General features: G+C 46.0%; 2 protein-coding genes across 3 annotated transcripts in view; one reads left to right on the forward strand and one right to left on the reverse strand.

Moving 5' to 3' along the window:
* The window catches only part of LOC147665142 (nicotinamide riboside kinase 1-like), a 265,258-nt gene that overhangs the window by 174,916 nt on the left and 73,600 nt on the right, over positions 1 to 16,742 (reverse strand). The window lies entirely within an intron of this gene.
* Positions 2,500 to 8,928, forward strand: LOC147665143 (uncharacterized). The gene is made up of 4 exons (XM_086949736.1): positions 2,500 to 2,806; positions 5,823 to 5,924; positions 7,030 to 7,161; positions 8,492 to 8,928. The coding sequence occupies exons 1-4, from the start codon at positions 2,500 to 2,502 to the stop codon at positions 8,926 to 8,928; spliced, it is 978 nt and encodes a 325-aa protein (XP_086805862.1).

Raw genomic sequence — 16,742 nt, forward strand, 5'->3', positions numbered from 1 at the left:
AATTTCGGGCCAAAACCTCTGTCTCTCATTACCCTCCACAGGAACCTCCACCTGACACGGTCGAAGGCTTTTTCTGCGTCTAGAAGGGTCATAGCGGCCCTCCCCCCATCGGCAGCTTGTATATCAAATAATGTGATGACTCTCCTTATATGATCGGTCGTGCCTCTGCCTGGAATAAAACCATGCTGCCAGGGAGAAACCAGGGTCCCAATGATCTCGGCCAGCCGTGTCGCCATGATTTTAGCATACAGTTTATTATCACTGTTTATTAATGATATAGGTCTGTATGAACCAGGGCTCTCTTTCGGTTTCCCCTTCTTATGGAAGACCACAATATTTGTTTCGGTCCAGGATTCCGGGATAGCCCCGGTATTGATAACCCCGTTAAATAGATCCAATAGTAAGGGTGTTATTACTTCCCTTAGACATTTATATACTTCCAAAGGAATGGCGTCAGGTCCTGCCGCCTTGCCAGATGCTAAATCCTGTAATGCCTCGGATAATTCATCCATAGTTATACTACATTCCAATTTTTCTCTCTGGTTAGCGGTGAGTTTGGTACCCATTTCCGGCCAATTTATACCCGGATCATCATTTTCTGACTCTTCCTTATAAAGCTCTTGGTAAAATCTCTTGAAGACATCAAGGATTTCATCTGACTTTTTATAAGTTTGATCTCCTTCCTTTATTTCAGTTATGATATTCCTTGAAGCAACCTGCCTTATCCGCAGAGCCAAAGCCTTACCAGCACTTTCCCCTGTTTCATACATTCCAGATCTATATGAATGATATCCGGCTGCAGCTTTTTTTGCCAATTGTATCTGGAGTTCAGCCTTGATACTATTCAGTCGCTCTAAACTTAAATTACCCTGACACCCCTGACATACATCTTTCCTATGCTGTTCCTCTGCATCTGCCAATTTACCCAATAACCGTTCCCTCTCTATCTTACCTTTCTTCCACATTTGTCCAGCGTAACTAATTGTCTCACCTCTCAGACCAGCTTTAAAACTATCCCAGACAACGTTGCGGGGAGCACTATATCTATTTACATCAAAAAATGACTGACACCAAGTTTTCAAATACGAGATATAATTTTTATCCATTAGAAGCTTCCTATCGAAAGTCCAGGGTCTAGCTTTTTTCCCTTGTTCACTGATAGCAAATGTTAACACAAGGGGATTATGATCCGAAATTATCTTAGGTAACCTTACTATTTCCACATTTGGAAGATAATTAGCTGTTATCATAAAATAATCCAGTTTGGTATATTTGTTAAAAGGGTGTGAAAAATATGTGAACCCTGGATTATCTCTCTTTAAGCTTCCCCACACATCTATCAAACCATGGGATTTAATAACAGAGGATAACGCCTTATATACCCGTGGCTTCCGACCTGTATATACACTCCTGTTTGTAAAATCTGCTGAGATATTTAGATCTCCACAGATTATTACCGGGGCTGACCAATTTGTTAACTCCTGCTCTAAATAATCCATTACTGCTGGATCATCAAGGTTAGACCCGTATATTGTACAAATTGTGAGACCTATGTTCATTTCACATATAGCCCAGCGTCCAGACATATCTGACTTACATCTTTTAACCCCCCCCAATCCTGTCTTTCCAATGATTGCTACCCCTTTTATCGTAGATGTTTGTGAGGAACATGATAAAATTTCATAGCCCCTAAAATTTAACCAATGTTTATTTTTCCACGGCAAATGAGTTTCTTGAAGGCAGAGGATATCGGCCCCTATTATCTTAATATACTCCTCCAACCTCCCTCTTTTTTTCCAATTATTCAAACCACCTATGTTAAGGCTTACTACGTTTAACTTAGACATAGCCCTGCAGAAATCGTATCCATTGGTCTATCCAATCAATTATTCTCCTGAAAACTTCGAATGAATAAAGTAACATTAATATTGATGATCTAACATCTTCAACAATATACATCTTAACTGCGAGAACTTTCTTTTTTTTTTTTTTTGCTTTCTCCCCCCCGTGTCCCACCCTCCCACCCCGTGTCGCAACCCCCCCTGAACCCACCCCTGACCCTGACCCCCACCCTGAAGGAGCGCGCAGACTGAGTCTGTGCGTGTGATGGATACAGCGTGCAGTGGGCTCTGAATTCAAAAATAAAGATACATATAATTAGGAAACACCCTTACCCTAAAATTTTTCAAAACCCACTAAAGTAGAAACCAATTGATTGCCCTCGCAAGGGATTGGGGGAGCAAGATGGCGGCCGTGACTCACGGCTGAGCTGCAGCGTGTAGCAGTGATGGCTCTGCCGGGACGATCCTAGGAAACACCCCGACAAATTAAGGCGCGCTACTCCGTTCAGGTCGAGAGAGGGATTCTCTTCCTTAAATGGTGGCTACTTTGAAAATGAACACCACCGAGCGCTAAATGAAAAGCATGCATATCAAGGGTGAAAGCGGTGAAATTAAAAAGAAAGAGCGAGCGGGATTTTAAAACAACGTTGGAAACCCGATGCCAGTCTTTTCTTCCTACCGCAAGGCGCTGTCTTTTGGGACGCTGAGGGCTGCCGCGGCACTTCTCTTGAGGATCGGGCTTGCCGGCAGGGACGCCGGTAGAGCCCGCAGAGCTCACGGACTCAGGGGGCGGGTCCATACTGACCAGGTGAGCGGCTCCAGCCGTAGCAACAGCGGCAGAGGCGGGAAGTGTAACGCGGATCCCGTGAGGTGCAGAGGCAGGCATCGGAGACATCAGCAGGTACGAGAGGAACAAGCGGAGCGGCAGCCTTCAATGTGTATGGCTACAAAGCCGAATTTGGGAGGTAAGCCGGCGTCTAGGAGGCGAAACGCCAATATCAGGACAACTCCAAGGGATACAGAGACTATAAGTAGCCCAATAGCTGTTGTTGCAGAGGGAACTACAGACCTTGAAAAAAGTGAAGTAGCGACATTTTCTAGGGCTCCAGAGAAACAACTGGCATCGGTGCTGTGCACTAAGCATGGGCGAATTTTGCGAATCTCGCGTTCGCGAATTTGCGGATTTGCGAACTCGCAATCCGCAAAATCCGCGAATTCTTGCGAATTTGCGGATTTTTTTTTTTTTTTGTGTTCGCAAGGATTTCTGCCAGTTCGCGAGGGTTTCGTACCAGTTCGCAATTGCGAACTTACATTTCGTCGCGCAACGGTCGCGAATTATGTTGTTTCTACGTCTGGTTCATCATCACAGGTTCCCAGCACCCTCTGTTTCACCACTGCAACCCTCTGTTACATCAATGCCACCCTCTGGTTCATCATTACTGTAGATTATGGGGGGGAAAAGCAAGCACACCAGCCCTGCTTCAACTGAGATGAATTAATTTGGGGTTAGTTTATTAATGTGTCACTGTCTGGCACCTGCTTCCTTATCTGTAATTTTGCTTTCTGTTGCAGTGCATTTTTTTTCCCCAGGACCTTCTTTGTGGCCTACTTGTAGCTATTGTATGAGCCTGCTGTGAGGGTCAGAGCAGGGTCATACAATTGTTGCAACTAGCAACTGAATTCTGGAGGGGCCCCAGTCAGGAAGCACTACCGGGAATTGTTACTAATGATGAGTTTGAACTCTTGCCCCTGCCGAGTGCTTTCACTTTTGAAAAACTCGTTTTTCTGCAATTTCGCGGGGTTCGCGGGGTGCGAACACTCGCAAGATCGGATTCGGAAGCCGCAAATTCGTGCGAATATGCTATTTGTTTTTTTTGCGGCGTGTTAGTTGGCAAGGTTTTGTGCGTTTTTGCGAGCCGCTCGTAGCGCAAGACGCGAAGTTACCCTCGCGGTCGTTCAAGGGCGCAGCCATCTTGTTTGCCTGACGTATTTCCGTTTCCGGGCGCGAAGTGTAATCTCGCAAAGTTTGCGGCTTGCCAGTACAGTCTCGCGCGTGTTCGCAAGGAAAATCTCGCGCGAACTTACCCGCGCGGTCGTGAACGGGCGCGGCCATCTTGTTTCTCATTCATTGCTATGGTTCTGGGCATGGTCTTTGTATCCTCTGTCAATCTCTGCCATCCTTTGCTTGTTTGAAGTTTTTTTTTATCTATTTTACTTATTATCTATCCCTCTATTTTTCTAGCCCTATATTTTTGTGTTTACTGCTACTTTTGGTTAATTTTAAACTACTTTTGTAAACTCTTTTCTTTTCTTCTCTTCCCTATTCTATTTTCTTTATTCCTTTCCGCCCAGACCATGGTGAAGGGAGCCGGGAAGCATCCCGAGAAGGGGAAGGGTCCCGCACCCCGTGTCCGGCTCCCGTGCGGGCGTTTGAGGGGGGAGCTAGTGATGCCACGGGAGATCTTTACCCCGGAGGAGGTGGCCCAACTCATTTTTTATGTTCAGCGCCGCCTCCCCAGGACCATCATGGGAGGCGGCAAGATCAGTGCCGGGTACGGGGCCCGGGAGCGCCGGAAGCGGTGGGAGAAGGTGTGCCAGGCCATTTACCACCACTCTCGGGTCTGGCGCACCTACAACCAGGCCACCCACCGCTGGACGGATGTCCTGACCCGTGAGCGAGATCTGCTCGACCTCCTTGGCCTTGAGATCCCCGGGCTTGGTGAGTAGTAGTAGCTATGTCTTTACTACTATGTTTTCTCCTGCTGTGTTATTATATTGCAAATTTTTGTTTTTTACCAAGAGCAATAATGCTGCTCATTACATTGTAGGTACATTTTATTTCAAAATCTTCTGTGCATTTCAGGTACACTGCTCTCCTTCTCAGTAGTGTTGCTACTATGCTTATTTGTTTTAGATTTTGTGTTCATTTCATTGGCCTGTGAAATTATGTATGAGTGTAGTTGAAAGAACTGCGCAATGCTACACACTAAGGTTCAGATTTTTAATTACCGGCGCATCCCTGCAAAGTTGCAGGGATGCGCCAGTAATTGTGCGTCACGCCACCATCACCCATGGTGCGCCGTATTTACAATGCGGCGCGCCATGGGCCCAAAACGTCACCAAAGCGTTACGCATCTGTGCCGTAAAGGTGGCGCATTGCTGGAGTTGCGTCGCAACGATGGTGCAGCTCCATCAATTCTCTGGGGTGCCCTATCTCCCCAATGCTGCGTCAAGCCGTACGTCTGCTTCAAGCAGGCGCAGGGTTTGAGTCACGCATCATTGTCCTCAAAGTGACTGATTGAAATCTTGTAGATTTCCCTCAGCCACTTTTAGGATGCGTTCCTGCGCAGGAACGCCCTCCCTTGCGCCGGAACACCCCTATTGGCGCAGGGCTTTACAACGTGATGCATCTCCCAGATGCGTCACGTTGTTAATATACGCCGCACCATTGCGCCTCTTTTGTGCTGTCGCTGCGTCACAAAAGTCACGCAACAATGGAGCAAAAGAGCCGCAAGGGCCTTATAAATCAGCCCCTACAGACTCAAGTCCAGTCCTTCCTTTGTACACATGGCGATAAGAAGAAATAGTGGTGGTGGATTAATAGTTTGAGTATTTTAATGACTGGTGAATGTAGTAGGAAACTTTAGTGTTGTCGCTGATCTTCAATCACGATGGACTTTGGCTGTCACTTTGCGTGCTGCGGACTGCTGCCTGCCAATCCTAGGCAAACCTTTTTAGTACTTTGTTTAGTGAGTTACATAGGGTAGTTTCCAATTCGACGGTCCGCAAATCAAGCAATACTAAAGTAATGACGTAGTCGACCACATGAGATTGGTCAATAATATATCCCGTGGAGTCGTTCCCTATTTGCTATTTCGCAAAAATATTTTGTTACTTTGTTAGTTCTTTTTTAAATGTTTGATTTGGTTGAGAAATATCATCCATGTTTTCTGTTTTTCTTTCTTTCATGTTGTACATCAGCTTCCCCCAGGGGCAAGAGGAGGACACAGGAGGAGGAGGAGGAGGGTGCTGTTGTCGATGCAGGCCAGGACCGGGCAGTCGAGGGCTCCTTTGCTGGCCCCAGTAAGTTTTAATTTTAATATAGAGTACTTATTTTTTCCTAGCGTTCCTCATTCGATTTTTTCTAAATCGTCTTTGATCTTCTTGTAGACAGGATCTAAATTCTTATCCTGCCTCGACTATGACTCCGTGTGGTATTACTAGATTATTCTTATTAGTCTGTCTGTGTAGCTAACTAAGATTGCACATTTGGCATTTCCATTGGACTCCCATTCTAGTCAGCAATAGCTCTATGCACTGAGTGTAGTCCTCTGGGATTGTCCATAATGTCTTTTCAAGTATTCTAAATGTTTATGCTTTGACCATTGCCAACAATAAAAAGGTGAATGACCACCACCAAGAAATAATAAGATACTACTTTACTTTTGGTTTGGATAGGAGGACAATCCATTCGACTACTGTTGCAGGGACAAATCTGCACAAACAGAACTATGGACACTAAATAATGCATCGCTTAGCTTATCAATTATAATAGGTGCTGTAACTGTTAGACTTTCCACATACCTCAGTGATAACAGACTTTGTAGTTGAACCCCCAATCTCCTTACTGACTAGATAGTGTGGCAGAGTCATTTAGCTCCCAAAGTCACCGATGGCAGAGGCACGGACTCATGCTTGCAAAAATTCAAAAACCTTTAGCTCATCCACTCTAGTCTGGAGGACCAAAAACCACAGAGTCTATTTAAGTTTAAAAGCTTTATTAAAAGTAAACACATTTATTAAATTCAAGTTTGTCATAAAAGTGAACGTGTAACTGAAAATGGAAAAGTGCTTAGTGCTGACGATTAATTGGACACATTTCTTGTGGTCGAGCCGAGCTCTCACCTGGTTTGAACTTGATCCTGCTCGTGTTCTTAGAAGTCAAGGTTCTGTCTGTTAGGAGAAAAAGTGGTGCGTGTTAAAAAGTAAAAAGCAAACATTCATCAGTTGTGCCAAAAAGTGCAGCAAGACAACAGCCTTCCCTGGAAAAAGGGACATTTTTACTCTAGAGTACACAGTCAAAAATTATTAAATTGTACACTTTTTTTCACATTTCTTTCTTCCTCCTAGACCAAATATTATATAGTAGTGAGTGGTGTATTCTAACATTATTAAATGTACTTTGTAGGTGGAACATCTGGAGACGGGGCCAGCGCGGAGGTGGTGGCATTGGACGAGGAGGACAACTCTGGGGAGGAGGCGGTGCAAGTGCCGGAAAAGGACATGCCTGTGAGGGTTCAAACGGTGGTGGCGGGCAGAGGTAAGCTATACATTCCTTAGTCATTGAGATTGAAGACTGCAGAGTGTGCTTTCTGCACGGGTGTATTATAAAAAAAGCAGGTAGTAGCCTCCTCTAAATGTACTTCGACTTAGCTGTGAAGTTTTTGGCGAGAAGAATCCCAATCAGATCTGAGGTGAACTTGATGGATGGGATGAACGAAAAGCGAAAGAAGGGTGTAAGTAAGTGTGGAAGCACGAGAAATGTAATGATGACTGGCAAAGAAGAATGATATGTGTTTGCTTGGTCCCCGAGGTGGCTGGGAAGGTAAGAAAATGGTATGGTGCATGGCTGGGTGAATGATGAAGCAAGGATGGGTGGAAGGAGAACAGCCTGGGTGGGTGAGACAGAAACTGTATGTGTGCAATATACTTTGAATGGATGGATGCCTGGATCATTCATGGTACTATCTGACTCTTAGATAGCATATGTGAATCTAGAGAGAGTAGACGGTCACTGGATGAACTAAGTGTTACTTTGAAGAGCATGTAACACCGCACCCGCACGTCCGTTCCAGTGTAGGAAAGGCAAGGAAAAGAAGTTGTAACGTTGTCCAAAGACTACCATGAATAGTAGCAGTAGTTTGTATTGCAACTGCAAGCACAGCATATATCCAGTTATTACGGTGGACACTCCCTACCTCCCTTAATAACTTTAGTTTAGTAGTAGTACGTCATTCATGTGTGGGGGTATCACTGTTCACTCAATAATAAGCAAAGCACCTAAAGTCATCCCATATGTCATCAAATACATCCCATGTGAAGTGATAGATAATCAGATAATTTAGCTTCTTCATTTTCCTTTTCTAATACTCATTTGCACTGTAGGGTGAAAGCTAAATTAATTAAGCAGTAGCCCTTTTAACAGAGTATTCTCAGTGCCACCCGTAATAGAAAAGTAAGAGCTTCACCACCTGCATGTACTGGACCGGTACAGTAACGCAAGTCTGTCTCACTCACCATGGTGTGCGTCTGTTTTTCTCGGGTGCAAGTTCACTGCGCTGGCATTATGCCGGCTTGCATAAGATAACGTACCAATTTTCCTAAACAAGAGAGAAGAAGAAGAATAAGAGTGGTGTACTGTCATAGTCGACTGTAATAGAAGTCCATAGTGCTCGTAGAATTTGTTCCTTAAACTCCCACTAATGTTAGAGCAAGGATGAAGAAGTTGGAGGTTACATAGATACTGTCCTCAATAGTTATGCACTGTGCTTTCAATTTGCTACTTGTACTGTGACAACTTTCTGCTCAATCATTTTGTGTTAATCTTAAGGAGCATTGGTTACAGACTATGTCTTTCTTTTTTCATGTAGTTGCTCCTTCCAAATCCAAGACACCATCAAGGAGGAAGGAGCTGGCTCGAATGGCCCGGCAACGGAGGCTGGATGCCACTGTTGCTGAATATCGGCGGCTGGTGGCCCTGGAGGAGGAGGAGACACAGTCTGGAACAACAACAACGTCCACTGGGACAGCTGCATCCTCCTCCGTGCGGGCTGCCAGCCAGCGCAGTGCTCCAGCGGTACGGAGCCGGGCTACCAAAGCCAAACACCACCGCCCAGCAGCAAAGAAAGCAGCTGCCCCTCACAGGATTTGCAAGGCACACCGGCGCCGCTTATCCCTCAGACTGTCCTACCTGGAGCAGGAGGTCCATAATTATAAGAACGTGGTGGAGGGCCTCCGCTTCGAACTTGCCACCCTCCGCAAGGAGCATGATGCCCTGGCTGCTAATTCCAACAGCACCCTGCCATAGTGTCCCTTGCCCCTTTTTTAGAGACTTTTGGGGGGTGGGAATTGGGAGTTGTGATTTTTGGGGACTTTTGAAGGACAATCGTTGGGGTTAGGGAGGGTCTTGCGGGAGATTCTTTTGTTAGGGCTATAAAGATATACTTTTTGAAACTTTATCTGACCATACCTGTTTTTTACTGCTTTTGAGTCTGGTGGGTGGGGGTTTAACATAACAGTAAGTTTGTTTTCCTGAATAGTCCTAGGACTTTAGTAGTACTACCGTCAATCAAATCTCTCGTCTCTCCTAATACTCCATTATACTACCTCCAACCAAACGCCTATCTTACCTGTAATTTCTGTTTGCAAGTAGGGCTAGGCCCAGGGCTGGCTCCACGGGAAACAGCAAATAAGGTTGGCAATCCTGGGCGGATAAAATTTCCTCATAGCGGTGGTACTAGTGGTGTGACACAGTGGCAGTTGCTTGCCTATGAAAAAAAAGAAAATGAAATCTGGTTTGTCCTCCTGAGCAATACAAAGGTACAATACAGAATATAGCAGGTGACAGAAGTACACTAGAACAGTGCCACGTTGTAGCCTAACAAATGTTAAAGTATAACTAATTCGGTTGAAGTTCTTTGACATTAGCCATGGGTCTTTGTCAAGCAGAGTAAGAATATATCCTCGGATTTCTTCACCAGCCTGTTGCTATCACCTTATCCTCCCCAGCAAGTGTGTGGATTTATTGCTGTAATTTAGTCACACATCAATCAAAACCACACAGCCCGGGGGAAGAGGGTTAGGGTTTGAAAAATGGATGGGTACGGGGGTTTTTGGGAAAGGTTTTGGGAGACAAGAAAAAGTAGCACAGCATGGACGAACAATTGTGAACATAAACAAATCTTTGGGTACAAACCTATCCATCAATCTTTGAAAGTGCATACACTACTGCATGCATGTCAGTTAAAAGTAAGTAGTACTTTCGACAACTGTGGAAGAAAGAATGCGACAGTACAGGGCGTGGGTGGAAATATTGATAACTATATTCAACATAAGGTCTCTGTAGCCAGATACCCGAGAGCCTTGCTGGTCACTATAAATCCATTCACAACAACACTCAATGGGGTTGGTCTGGAAGGTGTCAGGTTTACTCCCCGTGATCCAGTCGATGCAAATATGGTTCCACCTCCAAATGTCACCAACACCCAGAAGTGTAAACACAGGGTGTTCGAGGCATTAGGCGGGGGAGAAAAATAACAAACTAAAATAAAAAATGTGGGATGGGTAAAGGTAGGGTCAGCAGGGAAAGGATACCTGTAACAGAAGACAAGACAGGCATCAGTGAAGTGCTGTCCTAACATACAAGGGTACTCTCATATAGTCTCACTAAATAGTCTGCAAGTCTCCCGCCTACTCATGGGAAATGTAGTTTCATAGTACGGTAGGCGCTTAGGGGCTGCGTAACCTGACAGAAGGTATAGTAGATAGAAAAGGAGAAATTGCTTTTTTTCTAGGTGTCCCCTCACTCACCAGGGTTGCCCCTTGGTGACATGCTTCATCATTGGGGCCATCCCAGTCCTCTACGGGCTGGGGCGTGCTGCGACTTGCGAATTACGTAGGAGCACTTACAAATGACTATGTGTGGTGCAGATGTGATAGTGGAGTGGACTAAGTGATGTGTTAAGGGATCAATGTAGAAGCCGAGAAAGAGGCAAGAAATGCAGTCACAGTCAGAGAAAAAGGCAAGGGATACTGTATCTATGTGGTTGTAGTGGTCCTGTTGGAAGTGGTAAGTAAGTTGCCCGCAGAAAAAAAATCCTCCTATTAGCGGCACTCCTCCATTGCAGCCGACGCTTCGTCCATCGATGTTGGTCACCAGAAGACACCCTGTCCACTGCCTGCCTGATGCTGAATTGTGGCTCGCTACTGTGAAGCCTGACTCCATCCTTTTTTCCCCATTGCAGAGACTGAAACCCGGCCTGTAATTATTCAACGAAAAACAGGAAGTGATATAATATTACAACACCACTGATAAATAAATATAAGGTATGTAGGCTGTGGAGTGCAAAAAGTCACAATTTGTTTTTCCTAGTAGACAGTACAATGTTTTTGAAAGTGCGTACTCTGAGTCACCTTTTGAAGGATAAATAAGTATGGGCAAATTAATGTAGCGGATCTTGCCCCTCAAGCTAGGTGTACTGTAAACTGTGTTTTAGAACAAAATAGATCTTCCTAGCAGTGCTCCCACCCAGACCCTTACTAAAGCCAGTCGCAAAAATGTAGAAGACCCCCAATCAAATCTCAAAAAACGAGGCCTAGCAGAAAACTGGTGACAAAACTTACTTTGAAAGTAAAAGTAGGCCGAAGTACCCTAATTACCCATTACCCACCGTGGATTGCATTCAAACCACTTGCAAGCAACCAAGCAAAAGTAGCCATAGCCAGCATCGCTCCAAGACTCGAAATCCCCCCCACTCAAACACATGCAATAGAAATACTGCTAACCCTAACGAACCCTAAGTTAAGAATAGTGGCAAAGGCTTTCTTTAACTATGCCAAATCCCCCCTTTCCCACCATGGATTTTCTTCAAATGACTTGCAACCAAAATTACACATTCTCACGAGTGCTCTAAGACCCCAGAACTCAGTTTGAAAAATCTAGAACACCCCGAAACACATGCAATCCTGCTGCTAGGGCTAACCCTAACGAACCCTAAGTTACAAAAAGTGCCAAAACTAAAGGCTTTTCCGCGCGGATTTTGTCCCAACCACTTCTACCCGGTATTAGACCTTCCCAGGAATGCCCCAAGACCCGGCAACCCACCCGCCAAGAAGCGTAACACCCCCAAACAGGCCAAAAGCAAAATCTCATACTTGCAATATTTCTGGGCCTTCGGTCCAAACGCGCTGCGTAGCTAGGCCATAAGTCGGGGTTGGCACGACGGATTTCCTGAAAAGCAAATGCAATCATGATTAGAGTGTCCCAGCAGTGCTCCCAGACCACGAAACTCACCCGCAAACACCAGGAAGCCCCCCAAACAGGCCCCCGAAAACGCTACATAGAGCAAAATGTCAGAAATAGCCAAAAAAAAAATCGGCCTGGATTTTGTCCCAACCACTTCTACCCGGTATTAGACCTTCCCAGGAATGCCCCAAGACCCGTCAACCCACCCGCCAAGAAGCATAACACCCCCAAACAGGCCAAAAGCAAAATCTCATACTTGCAATATTTCTGGGCCTTCGGTCCAAACGCGCTGCGTAGCTAGGCCATAAGTCGGGGTTGGCACGACGGATTTCCTGAAAAGCAAATGCAATCAAGATTAGAGTGTCCCAGCAGTGCTCCCAGACCACGAAACTCACCCGCAAACACCAGGAAGCCCCCCTAAGAGCACCTCAAAGGCAAGCAAGTCATCAAAAACACAAAAAAAATTCCGCCTGGGATTTGGTCCAAAACACTTTTATCCGGTATTAGAGCTTCCCAGCAATGGCCCCAGAGCCGTCAACCCAGGAGAAGACGAGTAGAAGACCCCCAAACAGCCAAAGAGCAAAAGTACAAAAATGGGGACTTAGTCAATTTTTCACAAATTTCCCAAATCACTCCGCGTGCGCTCTGCAGCTAGGCCCTAAGTCCCCTCTGCCACCATGGATTTGCTTCAAACCTCTTGCAAAGTAAAGTATATATAGCCAGCAGTGCTCCCAGACCACGAAACTCACCCACAAACACCAGGAAGCCCCCCAAACAGGCCCCCGAAAACGCTACATAGAGCAAAATGTCAGAAATAGCCAAAAAAAAAATCGGCCTGGATTTTGTCCCAACCACTTCTACCCGGTATTAGACCTTCCCAGGAATGCCCCAAGACCCATCAACCCACCCGCCAAGAAGCATAACACCCCCAAACAGGCCAAAAGCAAAATCTCATACTTGCAACATTTCTGGGCCTTCGGTCCAAACGCGCTGCGTAGCTAGGCCATAAGTCGGGGTTGGCACGACGGATTTCCTGAAAAGCAAATGCAATCAAGATTAGAGTGTCCCAGCAGTGCTCCCAGACCACGAAACTCACCCGCAAACACCAGGAAGCCCCCCAAACAGGCCCCCGAAAACGCTACATAGAGCAAAATGTCAGAAATAGCCAAAGAAAAAATCGGCCTGGATTTTGTCCCAACCACTTCTACCCGGTATTAGACCTTCCCAGGAATGCCCCAAGACCCGTCAACCCACCCGCCAAGAAGCATAACACCCCCAAACAGGCCAAAAGCAAAATCTCATACTTGCAACATTTCTGGGCCTTCGGTCCAAACGCGCTGCGTAGCTAGGCCATAAGTCGGGGTTGGCACGACGGATTTCCTGAAAAGCAAATGCAATCAAGATTAGAGTGTCCCAGCAGTGCTCCCAGACCACGAAACTCACCCGCAAACACCAGGAAGCCCCCCAAACAGGCCCCCGAAAACGCTACATAGAGCAAAATGTCAGAAATAGCCAAAAAAAAAATCGGCCTGGATTTTGTCCCAACCACTTCTACCCGGTATTAGACCTTCCCAGGAATGCCCCAAGACCCGTCAACCCACCCGCCAAGAAGCATAACACCCCCAAACAGGCCAAAAGCAAAATCTCATACTTGCAACATTTCTGGGCCTTCGGTCCAAACGCGCTGCGTAGCTAGGCCATAAGTCGGGGTTGGCACGACGGATTTCCTGAAAAGCAAATGCAATCAAGATTAGAGTGTCCCAGCAATGCTCTCAGACCACGAAACGCACCCACAAACAGACGGAACCCCCCCTAAGAGCACCTCAAAGGCAAGCAAGTCATCAAAAACACAAAAAATTTTCCGCCTCGGATTTGGCACAAACCACTTTTAGTGCTTCCCAGCAATGGCCCCAGACCCGTCAACTCACCTGCAAAGAGGTAGAACAACACCCCCACAAGTGCTGAGTCTTTCTTCATTGGGCGTAAACCAGCCCTCTGCTTTGATGGAAATAGGAGTCTGGAGGAGGAGGATAGAGGAGCATGTTCTTCTGAACTTGTGAACCTGAGGAATGCAGACTGCGGCACCTTCAAATAAATTAGCAAACAAGTGAAGACAGTTCTGCTGATGGGCTTGTTTTTGTGATTATCTGATTAAAGTTTGAATTATATTAACTGTGCACAACAAAGAAAGACAGACACACAGGAATAAAAGTGAATAAGGATGAAAAAGAAAGTTATTGATTCGTTGTCTCATTTTCAGGGCTCGAAGTCGGTATCACGGTCCAGGAATAAGAATAAGGCTTCGTCATCATACTCTGCGAATTCAGCCAGGGTGAGGTCAGTGCCACCTGACAGAGTAGAAATTCCCTCATCTATGGTGCTGGCCACCTCCTCTTCATCCGGCACGCTCTCTCGTACTCTTATATCTGGTGGTATGAGGTGCTGATTCATCTTGATCATTGTTAACCTCTCCACATTTTTGGGCGAGAGGCGGCTCCGTTTGGGAGTTACAATCCCACCAGCCGCACTGAAAACCCGTTCAGAAGACACACTTGCGAGTGGGCAAGACAAGTAGTTTAAAGCCAGGTTGGTGAGCTGTGGCCACAATTCTTTTTTCCCATGCCAATACGCCAATGGGTCAGAATTAACATAGACCTCTGTGGAGTCATTCAGATAGTCCTTCACCATCGACTCAAGGTCCTCCTCCAAGGTTCCTCCACTTTGCGTAGCTCTTGCTGTGCCTCTGACCTTTTGAGAACCAAACCCACGCAGAGCTAGCCAATCCTCTTCAGCCTCCAATGTTTCTGTTGTCTTTCGTGCAGATGATCCGGTTGCCGGTGTCTTTAACGGCTGAGAGGTCACTTGTGCCACAGCCACAGGTGCAGAAGTGGATTGTTTTGACTGGGGATGGCCTGCTGATGTACTGCCATTTCCTTCAATTTCCAGCCGTTCTGTTTCAAACTTCTTGGCTGACAAGGCTAGCCAACGTTTGTACTTTGTAACATCTTCATCACCAAAAGGAAAGAATGCTCTGCCTGCCAGCGCCTTTTTGTAGCGTGGATCCAGAATAGTAGCACAAATGTAATGCTGTTCTGAGTGGATCTTTTTAAGACGTTCATCACCTTGTAGGAGCTCTAATAATTGCTCAGCCAGAAGCAAAGAGTCTTTCTTTTTGTCATCTTTTCCAAACACAGAACACACCTCCTTCAGTTGGTCCTCCAGCATGTACAACAATGGGATAGCTTTTCCCAAATTAGAGTCCTCCTTGCTGACTGCACGCGTGAAGACCTCAAAAGGACGAAGCATGCGTGTTAGGCTTTCAACTATGTTCCATTGCGGCCCACCCATCCTCAGCTCCTCTATACCCTCTTTCAAGAAATATTGATCGAGTTGCGTATACTGCTCATACAGACGCTCAAGCATGTAGAAGGTTGAGTTCCAACGTGTTACCACCTCCTGGATGAGTGCTTTCACTGGCATTTGACATTGATATAGCATGCTCCTCAGCTGCTTGCGGGCCTTAAAAGAATGCCTGAAATGCTTGCAAATTTTTCGGCAGTTCTCCAATACACTGTACGCTGCACTGCGTTTATTACCCAAGAATTTTTGGACAACCAGGTTTATACAGTGCGCCAAACACGGCACTCTGAAATAGTAACCGTCCCTCATGGCCTTAACTATATTGGAGCCATTGTCCGTGGAAACATAACCAACCTTGCGTTTTAGTGGGGACAGACAGTTAAGGACCTTTGTGTTAAAGACATCCAAAATGTTTTCTGCTGTGTGACGTTTCTCCAAACCAAACATGGCTAGTGTTGCATGTTTCCGAGCACCTTTAAAAACAATGTTAGTGTCAACACCTGAGTTTAGCTTTGCTTTAGCCCCTGAAAAAGAGACCCAGTGTGCAGTGATGCACATGTAATCAGCGCCTGCGCCACTGGTCCACATGTCTGTTGTCAGATGTATAGTGTGAACAGCACTCTTCTGCAAAGCTGCCCCAATCACCTTCAGAACATCTTCATGTAGTGCTGGAACCGCAACTCGGGCAAAATAGAACCGGCTAGGAACCTTCCATTTAGGGCAGAGCGCTGTCACTAATTCTAGAAAACCAACCCCTTCTACAAAAGAAAAAGGGAGAAGGTCCAGAGCTAGCATTTTAGCCAGCTTAGTGTTATACAGACGGGTCATTGGGTGGTTGCGTTCATATTGCGCTTCTGTAAACAACATCTTTTTAATGTTGCCCTGGACCAATGATTTACGGGATGATGATGATCTCTTCGACCCAGTTACGCTCGCTGATGAACTTTTCCGCATTGATGTCTCACTCTCTCCCACACTCTTAGTGTGGCTCCCATGGGGTGTGCTGCTGACATGGGAACTGGGTGTAAGTGAAGTGTTTGAATCGTCTTCTTCTACCTCCTCGTCATCAGCAGATGACAAATCAACGTTTTCATTACGTGCAATTCCGGCTTTCTTGACCGCCTCTAGGTGCGGAAACCATTCGACAGCGTGCCTTCTCTCAAGATGACCTCTCTGGCCTCCGGTACCATAGTTAGAACCAAGCTTACCACGACTAAATCGAAGCTTACAAAGGCTACAAATGGCTACGTTTTCCTTTTTTGGGCAAACACTAAAGAAGTCCCAAACTGGAGACTTGAAATGTCTTCGGGGGCCGGAGGAGGCGGCGATACTGGTGGTGGTGGTCCTGCTGCTAATGACAGATGAAGTGGAGGATGTGGATTGCCGAACTTCAGTACGTTTTGCACTTTCACCACCACGAATTGAGGTCGAGGACGAGGTGGGTACCTTCTTGCGAAGAAATATGGAAGCGGTAGGTTTTGGTGTACTACTTAACTCCAAATCTAATAATTCCATTT

The sequence above is a fragment of the Lissotriton vulgaris genome, unplaced genomic scaffold, assembly GCF_964263255.1.
Source record: "Lissotriton vulgaris unplaced genomic scaffold, aLisVul1.2 SCAFFOLD_1042, whole genome shotgun sequence".
Classification (NCBI taxonomy): Eukaryota; Metazoa; Chordata; class Amphibia; order Caudata; family Salamandridae; genus Lissotriton; species Lissotriton vulgaris.